Source organism: Octopus bimaculoides, chromosome 28 (genome assembly GCF_046866305.1).
Source record: "Octopus bimaculoides isolate indiv1 chromosome 28, ASM4686630v1, whole genome shotgun sequence".
NCBI classification, from domain to species: Eukaryota; Metazoa; Mollusca; class Cephalopoda; order Octopoda; family Octopodidae; genus Octopus; species Octopus bimaculoides.
In genome coordinates, this window is record NC_142955.1 from 9652001 (window position 1) to 9677000 (window position 25000).

General features: G+C 36.8%; 1 protein-coding gene across 2 annotated transcripts in view; it reads left to right on the plus strand.

Annotated features, from left to right (window-relative positions):
• Positions 1 to 25000, plus strand: part of LOC106878117 (adhesion G protein-coupled receptor G6) — a 126233-nt gene that overhangs the window by 19003 nt on the left and 82230 nt on the right. For both annotated transcript variants that reach the window (XM_089344833.1, XM_089344834.1), the window contains exons 11-13: positions 4520 to 4591; positions 6084 to 6155; positions 24595 to 24761. In XM_089344833.1, coding sequence (XP_089200959.1) covers positions 4560 to 4591; positions 6084 to 6155; positions 24595 to 24761 — 271 coding nt within the window. In that variant the 5' untranslated portion in view covers positions 4520 to 4559. The remainder of the gene's footprint in view (positions 1 to 4519; positions 4592 to 6083; positions 6156 to 24594; positions 24762 to 25000) is intronic.

The following is a 25000-nucleotide window of genomic DNA, read 5'->3' on the forward strand; positions in this document are numbered from 1 at the left end:
TCCTCCTCCACCTCCTACTTCTCCTCCACATCATCATAATCTTCATCATCGTACATCTCTTATCCTCCCCTTTCTCGTTCTCGATTTTCCTCTTCTACTTCTACTTCCATTTCTACATCATTTTCTTCTCCTCCTCGTCCTCTCCTCCTACTTCACCTTCTTCTTCCTTCTTCCCCCCTCCTCCACCTCCATCTTCTTTTTCTTCTTCTTCTTCTCTTCTTCTTCTCTTTCTTCTTCTTCTCTTTCTTCTTCTTCTTCTTCTCCTCGTCCTCCTCCCCCATCTACTATTACTACTACTACTACTACTACTACTACTACTACTACTTCGCTCTACTCCTTTTTCTTCCACTTCTCATTCTTCCTCTTCGTTCTGCTTAACAATAAGAAAATCGCAAATATTGCCCAAGGAGACTTCCAAAATTTGACCAACTCTTTCCTCAATTTCGCGCAATCCTTCCACCAGGTCCTTTAACTTTCCGGTTCTGTCTCCGGTTCCTTGGTCAACTTTCTTCATATTTCTCTTTCGATTAATCCCTCCTTCCTTACTACATCTCTCTACTACAATCCTGTCCCCTCCCGCACTTACCTCAGCTTTACTTCCTCCCGTCCCACCTACATTTATCGTGCTGCCTTCTCCTCTCTAGTACAGACATGTCTTATGTCCCGCCATTTCAGCCGCAAAGAATAACCTCACCCCCGACTGCCATACAAGCCGCCCAGCCCATGCTGGGGCTGCTAATCGCGCATCAGCTTTCTGAACGCGTGTATGTCCTGCTCTTACCCACCTCAACACATCCGTGACGCATCTCATTGCACAGTCCTTGCACAGCGCGAACCCCCAGGACTACATCTGCGCATGTAGCCCTTATTACTTATAAAATGACGCATACAACAGCTTCATATACTCACACTTTCAAACACTATGCAAGTACTTACACGTACAGACGCCCGCGCGCACAAACACACATTAAACAGAGATGTGCACAATGTATACGCTCGCAATATACACACGCAGTTGCTTTTTACACAGTCACATGTATGGACATGAATGCTTGAAAACAGAGAGGCATGTACACACATAGACGCATGAACACACACGCACAGACACACACACACACACAAATATATGATCAGTAAGCATTTGTCCACCTGTGCCTGATGCCTAGATGACCTCTACAACACACACGGCCATTCAAGCTTGCCCTGACGGTTGTATACATCTGCGTCCCGTTTCTCCATTTTCCTCTCTTCCCTATCCATTTTTCGGAAGAATTATTTATACTCGAAAATAAAACACCTTTCTTTTACCCCATTTTCTGACCATTGAATTTTTACATTCAGCCTTTATATCTTCTTCGTGACATTAGTGTGTCTGTGTGTGTATGTGAGTGTATGTTTGTGTGTGTGTGTATGTGAGTGTATGTTTGTGTGTGTGTGTATGTGAGTGTATGTTTGTGTGTGTGTGTATGTGAGTGTATGTTTGTGTGTGTGTGTACGTTTGGGTAGAAATGTATACGCATGGAGAGCAGCTGTATTAGTAATTTCATCTCTCATTTTCTCTGCAACACACGCACATACACGTATATATGGAATTATTTACATATATATATATATATATATATGTGTGTGTGTGTGTGTATAAGTGTGTTTGTGTGAATGTGTGTGTGTGTATGTGCGTGCGCGCTCTAGTTCACTGTTACATATTTGTCTAAATTAGAAAACACGTTAGAGATTCATTTTCACACTCGCACACCATACACACCGTTATAGACACACACACGCAACCGCACATCCTATCATCACCATTATCATCGTCATTATCATCTGCATCTTCAACACTATCATTATCTTCATCTTCATCATGATCGTCATCATCATAATCATCATCATCGGTTTCATCGCTTTTTTTCTTATTGCTCTCGTCGACATACCTGTTGTTTTTCGTTGTTCTCCTTTAAATTTCCCACTTGCTCCGCATTCTTGCCGTCCATATATCTATGTACAGATACATATACACGAAGCGAAATTCCAGAACATGTAAATAGTGTGGCACTGCAGAATTTTACGTAATAGTTCACTGCACAGTAAATCATATTCCACCGGAAGAACACTACTCTGATATTGTTATATAGCACCACAGTCATTAGTATATTACCAGACAAAACAATAATTTTGTTTTTATGAAATAGTCTTTATAAAATCGTGTTTCAAAATAACCGCTATTAAAAAGTATTCAAGGTAAATTAGAGGCAGAATTAAAATATAAAACTACGAACCAGGAAATAGTTAACGGAATATATATTTTAGTATCTATGCGACAATTAGAATTACATAACTGAAGGATAGAATTCGTACTTGTAGGAGTACACACTTGTCTCTACCCAATGCTGTTCCTATTAACAACAAATTACACCACAATTTCTTATTTCCTAATTAAAAGTATAGATTTTACATCTTATATTGAAACTTAACTGTTTAGACTCAGTATTTCATATTTTAACACAAATCTGTTCTATTCTATTTCTTGTGAACTGAATTAGTCCTAACAAAATCGAGAGTATTGAAAAGATGTATACAGGAAGTCTACGCTGCATCTATATTGCTGATACAATTTCATTAGAAATATATTTCCAAATATTTAATTATTCGCATCTTTACCTCTTTCTCTCTGCTAATCTCTCTATCTCCTCACATTCCTTCACTCCATAAGTGTTTGTGAATTTGCATGCTAGTGTGTGTGTGTCTTCGTATGTTTGGTGTGTTTCAGTGTGAGTTTGAGTGTGATTTGTGTGTGTGTGTGTGTGTGTGTGTGTGTGTGTGTGTGTGTGTGTGTGTGTGTGCGTGTGTTTGTGTGTGTGTATGTGTGTGTGCGTCTATGAGTCTTTGTTTTTGTGCGGACATATTTGTATGTGTGTGAATCTGAATGTATGTTCGTGCATTTTTGTGTCTGTGGACGTATGTATTACGTGTCAGAATATACGAGTGTGTATTGTCTATTTTCTGTTTATACGTCTTCTACTGTGTTTTATATTTGTGGTTTCTCTGTCTTACTCATAGTCTTTGTTCGTCCTGTACAGTTGGCTTGTATGTTGGGCAGCAATATAACTGCAATAATCCTGCTTTTCAACATAGTGACCTTCATTTCTACAGGTGATGCAACGTTTCAAACCTCCTTTGAATGTGTCGCGCAATTTCTTCTCGAGGTTTCGCCTAATTTTCGTCCCTCTAATAATCCTCATCCTATTGGTATCGTATGTATTGTGGTTTCTGAACATCGGAAAACATGAACTGCAAGTCTCACTCTTCTTTCCGCTTAAATCTTAATTAGGCTACAAATTAGTTCTTCTCGGGCATCCAGACATACACATATGATATACAAATGTACAGAGTGCGGTGCATATATTGTCGTCTAAATTATGCAAAAATGAAAATAACGCTGATATGTAATTTTAACAGATATATTTGCCAAAATTACATAAAAAATATCTTGAAATACTAAAGAGTTAATTTCTTCAATAAAATCACCATTGGCTACAACCACGGTCTCCAGAAGACTTCGGAATCTTTGCAACTCTTCTGGATGGTCTCCTTGTTTAAGTTGGTGAGTGCTGCCATAATCCTCGCCTTCAGTTTATCTTTGGTGCTACAAAGAGTTTTGTTGGTCTCTCGGTCAATTGCGACTCACGCATAATAATCAAGGCGGTGGCAGTCTGGGGAGTTAGGTGGCCAGATTTTAGGAGTGATGTGGTCGCAAAAATTGTCTGACAGCAATAACTGAGTTCTCCTGCTTGTGCAGCATGCTGCAGAATCTTGTTGCCAGAAAATAGGTTCTTCCAGCAGCCATTCTCTTGACCCAGGGCAGCACTGCTGCCTTCAGGCATTTGATGTATGCCTCTTTGTTGAGTCTGAAGTCGTGTGAGAAGACGAATGGAGGCATAGCGTCACCATCACTAGTGCTCACTCCAAACACCATGATGTTGACTAGATGTTTGATTTTTCTCACTCTATGTACATGTCTTCAGATTGCCCTGTCCTCAGATTGAAACCCAAACACTCAGCAATGTTCGTTTTGGAGTTTCCAGCGCGAATGCCTAGCAGTACAACATTAGCAGTAAATCATAGACGCGTTTCTAGCTTAGGAAGCTCCTAAGCCAGAAACGCGTCTATGATTAACTTCGAATGGTTAGTTTTCATTGTTCTTTCTTCTTGTTTTACCTTTGTGAGTTACAAGTAATGCTATCTGTTGGAGTCTCGGCATTTTGGCTGCTATTTCTGAACTTCGGTATGTGGTGAAGCAACTGTTTTGCTGATCCCTTAATTCTGTTTATATGTGTGTATATATATATATATATATATATATATATATATATATATATATATATATATATATATACAGACATTTGCATATATTCGAATATATGTAAAATATATCCCTGGTTATACATACATATATGTGTTGACATATGTATATATTTATGGGTGTGTGTGTAGGTAAATTATATTTATTTTTATTTTTTAGGGATCTCAGTGGGAATAAATTGTCGTCGATTACAACAGCAATGTTTAAATTTTTGCCATATTTGACTAAGCTGTAAGTAAAATGTTAATTTTTTAATTTGTAAATATTTCCATTCTTTGCATAATTGTAATATCAACAGATTTGTCTCGTAGGCAGAGCCTTGCAATGACGATGGAATACCTATGATATCATGTCTGCCACAGAGAAGTTTCATTATCACGTTATGGTAGATGGCAGAAAGTCTGTTAATGAAACAATCATAAACATTAGTTAAATCCGTATAATATATTTTGTTCATTAAACCAATGCCATAAAGTATTTAACTAACGGCTGTGTTCTATATTGTATAATTAGTACTTAATATGAAATATTTGTTGGTACTGAGTGATAATAAATGACTCTTCGTCGGTTACGACAACAAGCATTCCAGTTTATACGATCAACGGAACAGTCTGCTCGTGTAAGTAACGAGTAAATGATTGAACCGTTCAGAGATATACTTACCTTCAATGTAGTTCTCAGAAAAATTAAGCGTGACACAGGATGTGACTTGGCTGGACCCATTGAATTACAGGTCCAACTCCTTTTTGCCAGCTGAGTGGACTAGAGCAACGTGAAATAAAGCGTCTGATTCAAGGACATAAATTGCATCTAGGTATCGAACTCATGATTGTAAGGCGAGTATCCTAATCACTAAGCCACACATCTTCACTATTGAGTGATGATATATATATATAGGGAGAATTCACAAAAAACAAAAGACGAAGACAGGTGGTGTAGAAAACAAACAGATGTATTAGTATAACGCTCGGGAATTGAAAACGTCTTTAACGTTTCAAGCCTACGCTCTTCCGCAGAAAGGGACACGGAAAGAAACAAGGAGAGAAAAAATGTGTGTAGAGGCTAGCGATCTATCATATACCAAATTTACTTTATAGTACTCCATTTTCATTACCAGTCCCTTGTAGATGTTTCTATCTTCTTAGATGTTAAATCTTTCCACTCAACTGAGGCTAAATGTCAATGGTCTGATACCATGAAAGATAACTGTTTCCTACTTAAGTTTAAATATAAACATTAATTCAGACATATATGTTGAATATTGTTTTTAAAGACGTGAATTGTTTTTATCATATTCAGTGATATAATCATAAATTATTTATTTTCCTTAGAATGTTATATCTGTATATTGCTATTGGAGTATACACCGAAAATAATATTTGTACCGTAGATGAAAATGCTCTGTATGCAAGATATTATGCACATAACAATGGTTATGCTTAATTTTGTTATTCTTATAATTTATAGCGTTCTATATTTTGTTGGCATTGTTTCATAGATTTTGTCCTCACTTAGGATTAGATTGATTGAATTGTTTCCTGCCCAAACAACACTGAAAGGAATACCATGAACAGAAATATACAATCCGAACCGTTAACACGAGAATTTGTCGCTAGTTTTGACTAAAGAGAAATTTAGATTCTTACGAAGACGAGCAAACAGATTTATTGAATTTTACTTATTTTAACTTTTATTTTAATATTTTCCTATTTCTTTCTTTCAGTAATTTGAATAACAACGAAATAAAAAAATATGAGGATGGCGCTTTCTTATTCCTTTCCAAGATAACTGACATGTATGTACAAAATCTATCTTTGTTTATTGAAAAATTAAAATCCTTTTATGAAATTAAAATCATAAAAGAACACACCAAATTCACAATTCTTCGCTTTGAACAATTGACCATAACAGTGATAAATTGGTTTAAAGTTTAAATAATTACTTGCTAGACTTGGGTTTCGTCATTGCAAAGTCTGTGTTCAAATATCATGGGATTCGGTTTGGTTTAATTTCATATATGTTCATAAATACACATAATATACTGGAGTTGATTTAATGCCCTGCATCCATTCTCTCATACATGCATACATGCACACATTCATACATGCATACGTACATACATATATACAAGCATACTTACATATATACAAGCACATACATTCACACACACACACACATATTTCTTTTATGATTGTAATGCGAGTTCCCTAATTACTAAGCCACGCACCTTCGCAATTGAGAATATATATATATATATATATATATACATATATATATATATATATATATATATATATATATATATATATATATATATATATATATATATATATATATATATATATATATATATATATATATACATATATACATATATATATGTATATATATATATATATATATATATATATATATATATATATATATATATATATATATATATATATATATATATATATCGCCTTTATATATATATATTTATATTTATATATTTATATATTTGATCCTTTATATTGAACACTCAATATTTCATCTACATTCAATACTTTCTTTCATGGTGCCATCCATTTTTATTTTATTTTATTTTATATTGTATATTGTATATCATATTATATATTGTATATTCCATATTCTATACCCCACATTAGTTCTGCAGGAATATAAATAAAACATAAAAAACAGACAGTGTTGGAACTCTTTTAAGCAAAATAATATATATATATATATATATATATATATATATATATATATATATATATATATATATATATATATATATGTTTGGAGAGATTTTTTTCTCAAAGAGTTAAGATTGCAAAAAAGACCTTTTTAGAAAGTCGAAAGACACTAATCTTTGGGAAGAGATTTCACAAAATCTGTGTAGGCTTTACTTTCATAGATGTGCAAGCGCTTTCAGTTCTTAACGTTTTCAAGCACGTACTACTATATATACTTATATATATATAACACGTGCTTGAAAGGCACTGAGGGTGGAGGCGATGGCGGGGAGACGGGAGGAGGAGATGAGGTCATGGATAGTGGAGGACACAGTCTGTTGGTAGCTGGGTATGGAGTCAGAGGGCAGAGGGCGGTAGAAGGAGGTGTCTTGAAGTTGACGGAGAGCTTCGGCCTTATAGATGTCCGCGTGCCATACCACCACGGCTCCACCCTTATCGGCCAGTTTTATAATGATGTCATATACGACGAGCTTCTTTCAGTTTCCGTCTACCAAATCCACACAAGGCTTCGGTCGGCCCGAGGCTATAGTAGAAGACACTTGCCCAAGGTGCCACGCAGAGGGACAGAACCCGGAACCACATAGCCACTCCTGCGCCTATATATATAAAATATGCAAGATTCATGAACTGGATACTACCAATAATTATTCCAGCCAGTCATTTCTGGTGATTGCTGGGTTTACTACTCCATTTCTAGCATGTCACAATTGAGGTATGAAATTCGAATATAATATTATAGATGTTTTCGATCTAGTTTGGATTCTTTGCCATCAAATCTGAATTCTTTGCAATCAAATTTGATGGCAAAGAATTCAAATTTGATGGCAAAGAATTCAAATTTGATGGCAAAGAATCCTAACTAGATCGAAAACATCTATATACAAATAATGATAATAAACTCTGTTGTGTCTGGGGAGAGTCATTTTCTTTTTGTACCTTATAATTTAACACACTCACCGGTAAAATTTCCACTTATTTCTTATTTTTATTTTCCTAAAATTTTCGTTGTGTCTTGGAACCTTTTCAATAGTCTTGACTCTGTCCGTTACTTACACTGCATTCCTTTTTGTATGTTTGTGTGCATGTGTGTGTGTCTATGCTATGCTATGCTATGTATGTATGTATGTATGTATGTATGTATGTATGTATGTATGTATGCAAGCATGTGTGTGTATGCATATGTATATATGTATGTATGTATGTTTGTGCATCTGTATATATGTACTCTGCATATTCATGTGCTTGCGTGTCCGTGTTTGTGTGTTTTTTATGCATGTGAGTTCGTGTGTGCCCCTCTGTCTCCTTGTGTGCGCATGTCTGAGTGTGTGTGTTTTTTGAAACTATGTACCGTGTTTGTATGTATGGATGTGCATCTCCATATGTGTTCTTGTGTGAGTAAAGTGTGTGTGTATATATGGTCATGTGATTCAGTCTCCATTTGCGTATGTGTGCTTGTCTGTTCATATAACCTATGTACGTATCCGTCTGTACGTTGATCCGTTTATTTTCATATCCATATGCTTGCATACGTGTGCATATACACATACATACACCCACCCACACACACATACATACATCTATCTACATAAGAGCCCACTAACTATTCTACTCTATTCTATGGGGGAATGATATCTACTATGTATATTTCCTATTTAGTATTGAGAAAGTTTCATTTATAAGGACGTACTCTCGTATTTGTCTGAGTGTTGGGTCTTTTTGGTGCTTGGATAAGATGCGGATGTCAAGTTGACCGAGGTTGCCCCCATGTTGGTCTTTAGCATGTTGGTAGAGTATGGGGGACTGTTTTTTGTCGTCATATTGTCTCAGATGTTCATTTAGTCGTTCCGCAATGCTCCTAGATGTCTCCCTTATGTACGTCATGTTCATGTCTTTACAAGCACCTTCTATGCAGCTTATGCAGTAAATTATATTTCTAGTTCTACAGTTAATGCCAGGGCTAATCTTACATACCATGCAGTTATCATTGGTGCATATGGTATTCTCAAAGAGGTACGTCCTACATAGTTGTGATCTGACGGAGTTCCCTGGCTTTTCAACAATCTTAATGTTGAGTTTGGTCTCCTTCAGAGCTTTTCTAAATCTACGGGCTAGTTCTCCATGGGCTGTGGCCTCTACAAACATCACTCTTTGATATTTGTCGGTTTTATACCATGTGTTCGCCCTGTTTGCTTTGTCACAAGTTCTTTGTATCCTATTTCATTCTTTGTTTCTATATCTAGGGCAGGTACCACTGGTATCATTACGTATAATGTTATCTAATTTATTTCTAGCCCTCTGTATACTCGAAACTTAACTTTCTAATCATATCCAGAGAACTGCATGCGGTGCATGAAGTTCTGTATATGTTTTTTTCGTTTCATAGGGTTTGCATAGTGGGGACACATTGTTCATTATCCTAACTAAGTCTGCTATCAGTATGTTAATTTTAATGTTGTGTGACAAAGCTGAGTTCTTGTAAACAACATATTTTGAAGTTATGGGTTTCATGTAATAGGAGTGGAGGAGCTGCACTTTATTGTTCACAGTTTCAAACCAAAGTTCAGTATCAAGTACAGGGAGTCTATTGTTGGGGTGCTTAGTGGGGTAATCTATAGTTACCTTGATACTTTGGTGGAGTTAGCTATTTGCTGGATGCTCTCCATTACGTTCTTCTCAGTTTCTACATTACCGTCACTGGAGTTGGTCCTAACTCTGATAATAATGTCATCTACATATCTACTGTAGAGTAGAAGAGTTGTGGACTGTTCTGCTAACATTTGTTTAAGTCTTCTGTCCCACCAGGTCATAAAGAGGTCAGTCACATCTCCGGCTACACCGACACCGATGGCTGCACCTTGAACCTGCATGTAGAGTTTTTTGCAAAACTTTACTATGTGGTTCTTCAAGGTGGTTTTTTACACTGGCCCCTATTGCATGTGCAATCATTTCTTTCACCTGATGTTGTTCTTAGGGTTTTAGGTGGGTGCGGTCCAGCCACTCCAGCGCTCTATGGAGCTTTTCTTCACTGCTGAAGTGATGGTGGGTGGTCTTCCCCTCTGTGACCTGGTGGGACAGAATCTACTGAAGTCATGGTCATCTAATAAACTCATTGCACTTACTAATATATGAATGTTTGTCTTTGTCTGACCCATACTTTTAGATAACTACATACACACGGAAACACATAACATAGGTATACATATATACATATATACATATATATATATATATATATATATATATATATATATATATATATATATATATATATATATATATATATATATATATATATATATATATATATATATATATATATATATATAAATTTATTAATGAGCGTAGAAATTGATATTAATTCAATTAAAACCAGTGGTCTAGCATATTAAAAAATCCGAAGATTAAAATTATATTACATACAAAAATAAGAGGAATGACCAGCAAAAGTGGACTCCTATATGCTAGAAATAGATGCCGAATCATCTAACCACGAAAAAAATATATGTTCTCAGTAAAAATTCAGCGACACAACAGATTGTAAAAGAGCAAGACAAATGAAAAAATACTAAATAAAAAAAAAAACGATTAGCAATGGAAATTGCATTGCTAATCGACGGACTACGCTGACGATCCTGCAGATATTTACTTATGTAAATTTTAACAGGCGAAACCATGGTATGTAGGTTAATCGTTTTTTTTCTTATATTTAGCATTTTTTCATTTGTCTTGCTCTTTTACAATCTGTTGTGTCGCTGAATTTTTACTGAGAACATATATTTTTTTCGTGGTTAGAAGATTCGGCATCTATTTCTAGCATATAGGAGTTCACTTTTGCTGGTCATTCCTCTTATTTTTGTATGTAATATATATATATATATATATGTGTGTGTGTGTGTGTGTGTGTGTGTGTGTGTGTGTGTGTGTGTGTGTATGTATATATATATATACATATGTATATATAAATATACATACATACATATACATATACATATACACACATATGTATATGTATATGTGCCCAGAAATGGGCTGAAAGAAAGCTGTCCCTGGAAGGTCAGGCAGAGATGGTGAATGCTTACATCGCCTCCGTTATTTATCGCCTGACTGTCATGCCTTGTCCCAGTTACTGCTTGACCAGGTTGGAGCGTCTCTTATTTAAATTCTTGTAGAAAGGACGCGTTACAATGGTCAGGTGGTCCGATTGTGCCCAGCATCCTCTGAGTGGCGGACTAGGTATGCCGTAGCTCCTAATGTGCAGACACGCGCTTAGGTTACGCCACCTGCAACGATTTCTGGACGCTGACTGTTTGTAGGCTCGTCTTTCCACTGCTTATATCCTTGATGGAGCTGCAGTCCTGGGTGAAGAAAAGACCGAGACTGGGCGCCTAGAACCTAGAATGTCGTCAGACGCTCACAACCCTCTACCAGTCGGGCAATGAGATAGGTGGATGTTCCGCTTTAGAAATATATAGAGGATTAGTAGCAGGGAGGTGCGACGACGTTCTCGGAGAGACTCTGGGCGCCGATGAGAACGAACTGGCTAGTCTATTTCCAGATGTCCTTGGCCTGGCAATGCTACACGCATTGGTGTGCGCAGAGGGACGAAACTGTTCTCCACGCCCTAGGGCAGGGTCCTGGCATTGTTGACTTATGGGGTTATGGTGAACGTGTGGAACGAATCCGACTGTCTGCCGTCCTCCTTCAATCGGACAGACAAGGCAGGTTTCCTTTGTCTGATGGCTGTGCTGTAGAGGTTGTTTGGTGGACAAGGCTGAAAAGTAAGAGGACAGATGCATTCTCCTTTGGGCTCTCATTGACATTTTAAGTTTCACTTGAAAAGGAAATTGCGAGTGGAGAGGGAAGAGCTGTCCTCAAGTGAGTTTATTGAAAGGTGGGTGAAAGTTGCGAAAATGGCAAGAGTGGATGGTACCTCACTAAGTGTAGACCTGTGAGTCGGAGAGAAGGAATTGGAGAGGGCACTTGCTCATAGGGTTTCAGGGAAATCTCGGACAGTGGGCTTCCTCAATTTTACCTAGAGGCGTTACGGTATCAAAAGGGCCACATCTCTATCCTACTCCCCGTTGTTTTTACCTTTGTATGCTATGCATATGTCTTTTTTCCAGTGTATACCTTTTTTATCATTATATTATATGTAAACCCGCACATTTTATGTCTGTCTCTGCATTGGCCCTTTCATTCCATTCTTCTTCTTCTTCTTCTTCTTCTTCTTCTTCTTCTTCTTCTTCTTCTTCTTCTTCTTCTTCTTCTTTTCATTATTATTATTATTATTATTATTTTATGTTTGACATTTGTTTTGCATTTGTACAAGCTGGATCCAAGTCTCACCCAGAGACCTCAAGAGACAACAAGTTAGAAGTTCATGTAGGCGTTATGCCTAGGGTACCATATATTTGGATTTGTACAGTTTTGTTCAAGTGAATGTTTAAGAAACCATAAGAAAATTATGTGTTTGCTTTAAAATTTGAGATCACATAGACAGTATTTTACGTAGGATATGGGCAGTTCTCATGAGCACTATCTTTTGAACTTCAGCCATTTTGGGGTTTCCTGGTATCTGAGCTAGGTAGTAATCAGCCCGTTTCGCTGTCATTCCCAGGGCACCTATGACAATAGGTATTGTTTTCGTCTTCAGCTTCCACATTTTGCTAATTTCTATTTCAAGATCTTTATATTTGCTCAGTTTTTGGTAGGTCTTGACAGATACGTTTATATCGATTGGGACAGTCATATCAATGAGGAGGCATGATTTTTGTCTGAAGTCTTTCAGTATGATGTCTGGCCTATTTGCGTCTATCTTTCTGTCAGTTTGAATGGTGAAGTTCCAGAGGAGTGCAATGTGATCATTTTCAAATACTGGGGGTGGTTTGTGTTCCCACCAGTTTTTATCATGAGGCAAGTCCAGGTTTTTGCATATTACCCAGTGAATATATTGTGCAGCTCTATCATGCCTGTTGAGATACTCTGTAGGCGCAAGCAGACTGCACATGGAGACAACATGATCGATGGTCTCATTTTGTTGTTGGCATATACGACATAATGGGGAGCTACCGTTCTTTAATATGTTGGCCTGGTAGTTCTTTGTAGGTAGGTATTGATCTTGGGCTGCTATGATAAACCCCTCTGTTTCTGATTTCAAGCCAGAGGCCATTAACCATTGGTGGGTAAGGGCTTTGTCAATATCTGCATTATTCGCTCTCTTTGGGTATTTGCCATTGAGAGGTTTTCCATGCCATTTTTCAGTCATAATATCTAAGGCAGCAATTTTTGCACGGGTTTTCAAGCGCTTAGCTTTTTCTGCAGGTGTTTCTAGTTCGTCTAATTCTTGAATTTGTTGCAATTGGAATTCACTTAGTCCTTTGCCTGTTTTGTTACTGAGTAAGATGCTTTCTTGCTTTCATGTTTTAAGACAAGTTTTAGCATCCAGTCCTCAGAGTTTTTCAATTGTGGCTACCTTCATTGATAATGCCAGCTGTAGAAGTCCTCGGCCTCCCTCTTTTCTTGGCAGATAAAGACGTTCTATATCGGCCTTAGGGTGGTGCATTCTATGCATTGTCAACAGTTTTCGTATTTTTCTGTCAACATTACATATTTCAGTAATTGACCAGTTAACGATATTGAAACTGTAAGTCACGACTGGTATGGCTAGAGCATTGATCGCTTCGATCCTGTTTCTCGCGTTCAGCTCTGTCTTCAGTATTGCTCTCACCCTGCGATAACATTCTCTTTTGATCCTTTCCCTCATCACTGAGTGCTTGATATTGTCCCCTTCAATTACCCCTAGGTATTTGTAGCTCTCCGCTGGTTCTAACTCTTTTATGACATTTTGCTGGTCAAGGTTCACATTAGATGTATTTGTCATTTTTCCCTTGATAAAGGTAGCTTTTGCACATTTATCAAGGCCAAATTGCATCCTGATGTCATCACTGAATTGTTTAACAATCGCTAGTAGGCCTTTGAGTTGTTGGTCATTTTTTGCAAAGAGCTTTAAATCATCCATGTAAATGAGATGATTTATATTTTTATCAAATATTTTATAACCATACTGTGCATCATTGAGCAATTTTGAGAGCGGTATTAGGGCTAGACAGAAGAGGAGTGGTGATAGTGAGTCACCCTGGAAAATGCCACATGAAATTCTTACATCTCCAGCATTTAGAGATTCATTGTCATTGTTCAACATCAGTGTGGTTCTCCATGATCTCATACTTACAGATAAAAAGTTTCGCAGCGTAGGAGCTATTTTATACATTTCCAGACATTTCCTAATCCAGCTATGTGGTAGGCTATCAAAGGCCTTTTTATAGTCTATCCAGGCTATTGACAAGTTTTTGTGTCGCTTGTGACAATCTTCTAAGATCATCTTATTGATGAGTAGCTGATCTTTACAACCATAAGATCCACGTTTACATCCCTTTTGCTCATTAGGGAATATGCTACTTTCTATTAAAAAACTATAGGTGTACTCGGTTAGGACAGATGTTAGCGTCTTATACATTGTTGTTAAGCAGGTTGTGGGGCGATAATTTTTTGGTTCGTTTGTTTCCTCATTTTTTGGAAGCAGGAATGTTAAACCATTAACTAGCCAAGAGGGCATCAAACTAGGATTTTGCAAAACATCGTTGTAAAGTTTTGTTAGCAGTTCATGGCTTTCTGGGAAGGCATTCAACCAGAAGTTAGGAATTTTATCCTTTCCTGGAGACTTCCATTTGCTTGACCTCCTGAGAGCAGATCTTATATCTTCTACCTTGACCCCCTCCCACTTTTGCTCCTCTAAGGAGTCTAGGTCTGTAGATATTCTATCAATCCAATTCTATCATTGTGTGTTATTATTATTATTATTATTATTATTATTATTATTATTATTATTATTATTATTGTTCAGTAGTTTTATTTTTATAACGTGCTTTCACTTCACTACCGAGCGCAGCTCTGTGCGCCTTGGGTATGTGCTGTGGTTTGCTGTGGTGCTCTTATGGTTACTGGAAGTGTTTTGCGTAGGATGTGTGCAGTACCCAGTAGTGCAATTTTCTGTATGTTATATATATTTGTAAGTCCTGGTGTTTTTATGTATTTGTCTGAATATTTTTTTATTATACCTAAGGCACCTACTATGATAGGAATTGTTTCTGTTTTTAGATTCCACATTCGAGTTATCTCTATTTCCAGGTCTTTGTATTTTGAAAGTTTTTCCATTTCTTTTAGAGAAACGTTGTCATCTGCTGGTATTGATACATCAATTAGAAACCATTTTTTTCTTCATGATCTTTGACAACTCTATCTGGTCTATTCGCCTTAATTTCTCTATCTGTGTGTATTGGCATATCCCAGAGTATGGTTGCTTTCTCGTTTTCTGTGACCTTTTCTGGCGTGTGTTTATACCATCTTTTTTCTGTTGTTATTCCATAGTATTGGCATAGACTCCAGTGTATATAGGTCCCAGCTCTGTCGTGTCTGTGAATATATTCCTTCTTAGCCAGGACTGGGCAGCCAGATATAATATGATTTATTGTTTCTTGTCCATCACATATTTTACAGTTACTTGTTATGTTTCTTTTCATTATATGTTTTTGGTAATTTCTAGTGGGGAGGCTTTGGTCTTGTACAGCAATTAAAAATCCTTCAGTCTCTGCTTTGAGTCCTGAGCTTCTCAATCATTGCTGGGATTTTTCTCTGTCTATTTCTTTTGCATTTAGTTTAGCCCAGTATTTACCATGTAGGGGCTTTTCTTGCCATCGTTTTATCATGGTCCGTTGCTGTTCTAGTTTTAGTTTGGATTTCATTTGTTTTATAGCTTTTGTTGTTTCTTCTTCTTCTTCTTCGTATTTGTTAGGTAGTATGATTTCTTGTTTGTATTTGTCAGCTTCCTTAAATACTGAAAACAGTTTTTTTGTTTTGCTCGTGTTTTGTGGCTATTTGTATTAGTTTTCCTTGCTTCTGGAGTAGGTATTTTTGCAGTCCTATGGTGGTTATTTTATAATAGTTTTCCAGCTGTATAAGACCCCTGCCACCTTCTGTGCGTTGTATATATAGCCTTTCTATGTCAGATTTTGGGTGGTGCATCCTATATCCTGTCATTATTTTTCTTGTTTTCCTGTCTATTTTGGATAGTTCGTTTAGTGTCCAGTTAAGGATATTGTAGCTGTAGCTTATAACTGGGACAGCTAAAGTGTCGATACCCATTATCTTGTTTTTAGCATTGAGCTCTGTTTTTAGTATTGATCTAACTCGTCTATAGTACTCTTTCTTTATTTTTTCTTTCATTTGTGTGTGTTGTATCCTATCTAGTTCATTGACTCCTAAATATTTGTATGGTTGGCTTTCGTCTAGTTCTCTTATTTCATTGGCTTTATCTAGTGTGATGTTGCTACTTTTAACTAATTTTCCTCTTTTCAGGGTTGCTTTGGCACATTTTTCTAATCCGAATTTCATATCTATTTCCTTGGTAAAGCCATGTACTGTCTGTAGTAGTGTTTCTAGCTCTTTGTCATTTTTAGCGTATGATTTTAGGTCATCCATGTATAAAAGGTGGCTGACTGTTTTCCCGTAGCATTTGTAACCGCATCCAGTTCTATTTAGCAATTCAGTTAAAGGTGCGAGTGCCAGGCTGAACAGGAGTGGAGAGAGCGTGTCTCCCTGGAATATTCCTCTTCTAATGGGGATGGCTTTCGTTTTCACAAGTCCCTCTTTTGTTTCGAGCTTTAACACTGTCTGCCATTTGTTCATTGAGTGTCTTATGTATTTTATAATAATTGGTGCCACCTTGCTTATGGCTAGTGTTTCCAGAATCCACGTGTGGGGAACACTGTCGAAAGCCTTTTGGTAGTCCACCCAGGCCATACTGAGGCCTTTCTTCTTTCTGCGGCTGTCTTCAGTTATGGCTTTATTGTTACAGCCGTATGTGCCCTTGCAGCATCCCTTCTGCTCTTCTGGAAACAGGTTGTTATTTTCCAGGTGTTTACTCAATCTCTGCGATATTATTGCAGTAAAGGCTTTGTAGATCGTAGGGAGACAGGTTATAGGTCTATAGTTTTGTGGTTTCTCCGTTTCCGTGGATTTGGGAATTAAGATGGTTTTCCCTTTCGTGAGCCATTCAGGCATTGTCTCTGGCTCTGCTAGTATGTTGTTAAAGTTTTCTGCCAGCTTTTTATGCACTCCTGTCAGGTGTTTTAACCAGAAGTTGTGGATCTTGTCGTGCCCAGGTGCCTTCCAGTTGCTTAGTCTTTGCAGTGTCTGGGTGACCTCTTCAGTTGTTATAGGGGTCCAGAGTTGCTCCGGTGCTAAGTTCGTTGTTTTAATGGTCCTTTTCTGGGGTTGTTGCTTCACCGACCATATTTGTTTCCAGAATTCTTCCAGCTCTTCTGCTGTTGGTGCTGCAGTAGTGTCTATTTTATTTTTATTATTCTATTATTATTATTATTATTATTATTATTATTATTATTATTATTATTATTATTATTATTATTACTATTATTATTATTGAGTTAGAGAGCAGCTCAGTATATTCACCAAGACTACTCGTCGGATGAGGATACACCGGGCACATGTATCACAACAATATATGCGCGACTTGATGATCTCATATCAAAATAAATAGAGCATGACCTTGCAGGTGGGGGCCAAATTCAGAATTTTATTCATGTCGAATAGCTCAACCCGCTCAAAAGTTTCCTGAATGAAGGTTAAGAATGCTTCCAGAGGTAAATTATACAAACCCCAAATAATTCCTCGCAATACATGGTTATGATGCTTCCCCACTACTGCTGCTAATGATCAGAGATGCACATTTCGTCAGCCACTAAGGGACATACTCAGCTATTTAAGGCAAATCTTTGGTATTGAGCAGAATATTGCTGCAACCCATTTTTTATACCAAGACAAAACATATATATGATGACACTTCCAATCATTTAAGATCAGAAACCATGAGAGCCAGTGCCTGGTACTGCATCAGGACGTTTATTATTATTATTATTATTATTATTATTATTATTATTATTATTATTATTATTATTGTTGTTGTTGTTGTTGTGGTTGTTATATTCATATACACGCTGCCTTATTCATAGCGCTATTATTTTATTTTTCCTTTAGATTCCCCTTCGTTTTGAGTTGTATTTCTTGTGTTATTGTTTGTCTTTCATACTGCCAGGTCTTCTTTTCCAGTTCTCTTGTGATCTCTGCCATCCACTTTCTTCTAATAGTGGAGAAGCGAAACAGGATAACGATTCAGTGCTATTTAGAAAGTAAACCTAAAAAAAGAGTCTATAGAAAACGGATGTTAACACTTTGGGTAGAGAAGGTTATATTTAAAGTGACTGAGCAGAGATTAGTTCTCTTGTGATCTCTTCTACCTCCAATTCTGTCATCCACTTTCGTCTCCTAATAGTATTAGCTTGATCTACTAATCTATGCTCAGTCACTTACTCTATTATCTGTTTTGATACTCCTCCTTACTCTATTATCTGTTTTGATACTCCTCCTTACTCTATTATCTGCTGATGCTGTCTTAGAGTAACTGCTGTAGTCAGTCTGCATCTTTACTGAACCATTGCCGAGCGAGAGGCCTTCGCTTAAAGGTCCAGCTTCATTTTTTGCATCTGTACTAAACTGGGTTTTATGCCTATTTACTCTATCCATATATTCAGATCTTTAGGGATGACTCCTAATGCACCTATAACTACTGGGATACATTTTACCTGAACTTTCCATAGTCCCTGTAATTCACTAGCTAGGTCCTGGTACTTTGCTATTTTTTCTATATCTCTTATATTAAATTTTTCATCGTTTTGGACCGTGATGTCAGTTATCTGGCACTTTCTATTCTCTTTATCTACTACTACCAAATCAGGCCTTCTAGCTTCTATTGCGCTGTCAGTTTGAATGCCCAAGTCCCACAACATCTCGTATTTTTTTACGTTCTAGTACTTTATTAGGTTCATGTTCATATCATTTATCAGACCGTTGAAATCCTAGCTTTCCTCATTATTTCCTGCAACTCATCTAAAATCTTCCGATCTTCCTCACTTAAATCACTTAAGACGTTGGTACCAGTTATCTCTTCCTTATTGGCAGCGCCTTTATTATTTGTTTTCCTTTAGGTTCTATGGTTTGAACTGTATCTCTTAGGTTGTTGTTTGTCTTTACTCCTGCCTGGTCTTTCTTTTCCAGTTCTCTTGTGATCTACCTCCAATTCTGTCATCCACTTTCTTCTCCTAATAGTATTAGCTCGATGAACTAATCTCTGGTCAGTCACTTTAAACATATCTACTCTCTCCAATGTCTTACCATGTTTTCTATAGATCCTTTTTTAGGTTCACTTTCTAAGTAGCACTGCCTCACTATCCTGTTTTCTTTGCTGGTCCACGTCTTCCTCTTTACTCTATTATCTGCTGATGTTCTCTTAGAATAACAGCTGTGGTCAGTCTGCATCTTTACTAAACCATTTCCGAACGAGAGGCCTTCCTTTAAAGGTCTAGCCTGATTTTTTGGCTGGCACAACCAGAGTTTCTTCGCAAACTCCTGTATCTTATAAACTGAGGTAAGGTGGCATTCGTCAACATCGTCATCACCACCATTACTTTTCAACATTTGATAGTTTCAAGTAACTTTCTATTGCATTACTTGCTGCACGTTTTGTGCTGATGAGGTGTGTGTGTGTGCTTCGTTTTGTTCCGAGATAATGTTGCATTGCATCAGTATGTTCGTTATGTGGTTTGGTTTGAGTCGTTTGTTGTATTAGTTGTGTATTGTGTGTTGTTTGTGCAACGCTGGTTGTGTTCTTCTGTTGGGCATCGGGCTTCTCTGTATGAGTTTGGAGGAGTGTTGCATAGTACTGTACGTAAATCATAAATCAACCATTTCATGGGATTCATGGTTATCTCTCTATCGTTCTTTTCTTCCTTTTTATGGTTGGTTTTGTTATGGGTGAGTCTTTAGAGCGTTTACCTTTTGACAGAACACCGCCCATGGACATTTGTTGATGTTTCTTTCGTATTCAGAATTATTATTGATTAATTATTGATCTATATGCGAGAGATCGAGAAGAAACACCAATCTATATATATATGTATATATTCAACTTGTATAGATATCGCATCATATGTAATTAAAATTTTAAAATTTTAATCACAGGATTACAGGTTTGGTATAGAGGTATATCAGTCCATGTCTTTACATTTTCACGCATTTATTGTTGTAGCGGCGTATCTGAAAGTAGCTATATATATATATATATATATATATATATATATATATATACACACACATATATATATATATATATATATATATATATATATATATATATATATATACTCCATATACGAAAAATCTTTCGGTTTCCTGAGACGGCTTATATCAAAACATAGTCTTCTTTCATTGCTTTTCCGAATTCTTAATTCTTGCTTCGTGATGGTTTCGGATTTGATCTGTCTTCCCGGGAGCTCGCTGTCGCACGTCCATGCTGTTTGCTATTCGTGCGGTATTATATTTACTGTATGAGGTTTTCCTCGTGTGCTTTTTGGTGTTGCATAGCAGAGTGTGGAAATCATTAATCAACCATTTCATAGTATTCATATTTATAGGTCTATCGCTCTTTATATTTTTGTTGATTGGCTTTCGTCCGCCTTTACAGCGCTTACTTTTTGACAGAACACCACCTTTTGACATGTGCTGATGTTTATTTTGTATTTATAATCATTATTGATGTATAAACGAGTGAGCGAGAAAAAAAACAATGTTCATAAATATAGACGACCAGCATAGATATCGATGGATGCATATGCGATTAATATTTTACTCACACTTTTGCAGCTTTCATAAAGAGATGTTGCAGTCCATCTGTTTACATTTTCAGGCACTTGTTGCTGTAGCGGTATATTTGAGGGAAGCTATTTCTTTATATATATGTGTGTGTGTGTTGTATAGTAAATATGTATACCGTCCTGGTAAAATGTCGTAGGAGACACCCATTATATATAGACCAATAACCGGTAAAGATAAGGTGGCGAGTGGACAGTTCTAGTCTGTCTTCTGGAGCTATTAGCAATAGTAAAACAGAAGAAGTTAGTGTATTATTACACCGGTGCGAAGAGATACAATGGTATCCGATAACTAGTTACAATTGTGGCTACTAGCGTAAAACAACAACTATAGTACAACAGCAGTCTCACATCAAACCAGTTGGAAGAACCCACTTTACAACAGTGACGACGGGGAGAAAACAATCACATGGAGAATTTAAAGTAATTCACGTGGAAATTAAATACCTCGACAAAAAAAGAAACATAAATCCTCTTGTGTAATTTTATGAAAATCGTAAAATATGGAAGACTTGTTAGATGGGTGACGGAGTTGCAAAAACAGCAACAACAACAATTCAAGGAACAACGAGAACAACAATAAGCATTGCGGCAACAAACGTTACAGCTAATGAAGTTGGTAACTAAGCCGGAGAATATATTTTCGCCTGACCATGTAGAAAATTCCATAAGGGAATTCAGATATGACCCCGAAGAAGGAGTAACTTTCGAGACTTACTTTCGAAGATTTGAACAAATTTTGGAAAAAGAATGTCAGGATTAGACGGACGAAATGTAAACGCGTCTAGTTTTAAGAAAAGTAGGGACAGCAGAGCATGAGAAGTATAGTAACTTTATATTGCCAAAAAAAAAAAAAAAAAAAAAGAAAAGAAAGCGTCCGACATAAATTTCACCGACAAAGATGACATTTTGTGCAAAATGTTTAGTGAAAAGAGCTCACTGTTTAATATTACATGGAAATATTTAAACATAGAAAACAACGAAGATGAAGACGTCACTATTTACACAGGCAGAATCAACAAAGAATGCAAGAGATTTAGAATGGATATGCTTATTGCAGATTAGACACGGGAAGTGACATCACAATCATGAATGAGAAAACATGGCAACAAATGAGTAAACCAAAATTATGTAGTTCAAACAAAATAGCGTATGGCGTTACTGGAAGAAAATTATATTTCACGGGCGAACGCGTTTGTAATATAATGTTCAAAGGTCGAACCAAAGAAGTGAATGTTTATGTGCTGAAATGTCCATGAATTTATTTGACGCGGAATGTATGGAAAAATATAATTTATGGGGCACACCCATAAGCGATTACGATCAAACGAGATCGATCATACGATCAAACGAGGTCGATGAACTGAAACAAAAAGAAGTGATGTGGAACATAGTGCGTGAACTACCAGTAACTTTGGAAGAAATAAAAAGAAATGCGAGAAATGACAAATTATGGAAGACTATAGTCGTTAAAATGAAATAAAGAAAGTTCTGATGCAAAGAACCGCCAAGATGTGAGCGTGTACCTTATATGTGATGGTGTACTAATGTATACTCAGAGGGTGGTCACATCATAGACATTACAGAAGAGAATGCTAAAAGAGTTCCAAGTTGGGACACCCAGCATCTCTAGAATGAAAGCGTTGATGCGAAGTTTGGTATACTGGCCAAGCATGGACAAGGAAGTTGAAAACCTGGTAAAAGGCTGCAGCAGATTATTCTGGCAGGGAAACTACCTACTACAAAATGTGAACCTTGGCTGGAAATGAAAATACCATGGTTCCGACTGCATATCGATTTCGCAGGTCCGGTAAATGGATATTATGACTTAATAGTAGTGGACAACTACACAAAATGGCCTGAGGTCGTGAGGTGTAAACGACCACCTTCATATACGGTAATAGACTTCTTACACGAGCTGTTCGCAAGATTTGATTATCGGATATAATTGTATCCTGTGAATTTAAAAGATTCTGCGAGATGTTCACTCTAGAACATAAAACTATAGTACTGTATGACCCTAGATCGAATGGAAAGGTTGAACGGCTCGTGAACACTTTTAGAGAGCTTTAAAGAAAGCTAATAAGGAACCCACGGGTGAGGTCGGGATCCAACAATTCTTAAGGCTATACAGGATAACGCCGAACCCAAATGTACCAGAAGGAAGTTCACCAGCAGAATTAATATTTGCCAGAAAGGTGAAGTCAGTATGTGATGAACTGTTACCAGTGAAGAAAAAAATACGTGCTAATAAAGACTTGCCAAAATTCTTTAAAATCGGTGACAAGGCATATTGCAAGAATGTACAAAAATGGCAAGCAATACTGGGAAGGAGAAATTGTTACTTATATAGGAAGAATGATGTATGGTGTAAGAAGTAGAAATAGAATGGAAAGGAGACAGAGAAATCAGCTTTAGGAAAGCGCCATAGAAAAGGAAACAAAAGGAGTAGAAATACCGATGGTTTAGCAATATGACAATTTTCGGTTCCCAACACCGTTACAAGAAGTCGAAACAACACGTACAAGGAAAAGGAAGAACACTGAATTCTTAAAAGTAGACCCTAAGAAGAAAAGATATTGAGTATATATATATAAAAAAGGAGGATGTGGTGTAAATAAAAGAAATGGATTGTTAAATAAAATGATTAAAAGGGGAGATGTTTAGTGAAACTGTGTACCCTTCCCGGTAAAAAGTGGTAGGAGCAGCCTTTATACATAGAACTGTAGTTGGTCGTCAAGAGAGGGTCGAGAATCAAAGAGTTGAGAGTCGACATTTCTAGTCGGTGTCTTGTGGAGCTATCAACGATGACCTACATTAAAAGGCAGCTTTCTTTCATTGCTTTTGCGGATTCTTAATTCTTGCTTCGTGGTGATTTCAGATTTGATCTATCTTCCCGGCAGCTTAAGATAATTGATGTAATTCAGGCCATGTTCCAACAGTAGACAGAATTATTACTATTAAGTCGGTGAACTGCCAAAATCGTTAGCATGTCGGACAAAATGCTTAGCGGCATTTCGTCCATCTTTATATTCCGAGCTCAAATACCACCGAGGTCGATTTTCATATGCTTGTGATCGATAGATTAAGCATCATTGAAGTACTGAGGTCGGTGTAATCGTCCACCCCCTCCTCTCAAAACCTGACGGCACTGTGCCAAAATTTGAAGTCATTATTAGTTTAGCATTATCACTATTAATATTGTTGTTGTTGTTGCTTCTTTTGTTAAAGAAGAAAATATTTAAATTGATATATAAAATTATATATTACCATTTGAGTATTTCTATACCAAAACTCCCTTACACGGTTTTACGCATATATAGGAGCGCTAAATTTCTGCCATTAAATTTCCGGCATCAAAACGTCCCTAACTCAGTATATAATGGAGTCGCTTGAAGTTGCTACAAATCTTAACCTAAAAAGTCTATGTTAACCAAAGCGTATTCTATAAGCTAGAAAGAACTTAACCTGTTCCATTTTCCACTCGAAACCATTTTCCTGTGTTGAAGTTAGCAACACATTTTGCAAAATACATAAATGTCATAACTTTTATATATCTGTTCAAATTCTATACTCTTCGTTTACTTTCAAAATAAGCTGGAGTTTCTCTATTACTCTGAAGCAAATTCATTTAAAGTCTTGTTTATAATTACAGTGATCTTAGGAACAATAACATGATGTGTGGATGTCACCTGCCTGCCGTTGTCAATTTTATGAAGAAAACGTACAACAGAGATGTGAATGTCTTGGGCAAGTGTCATATAGATTTGGGCAATAACCAAAGCAAAGAAATAGGTATACTGGAATATTCGCAATGTGGAGGTTAGTAAAATCTTCTTATTTAAATTCTTATTTTAGTATCATTGCAAAGAAAACTTATATACATACATAAAATATACATAAACACATACACACGCGCGCTCGCGCGCGCACACACACACACACACACACACACACATATTGAGAAAAAATGTCGTCAGAAATTATAATTAGCGCTTTCGTTCCTCTCTAGGACTTGTCAAATAGAATTGTATTTGACAAGTTCTAGAGAGGAACGAAAG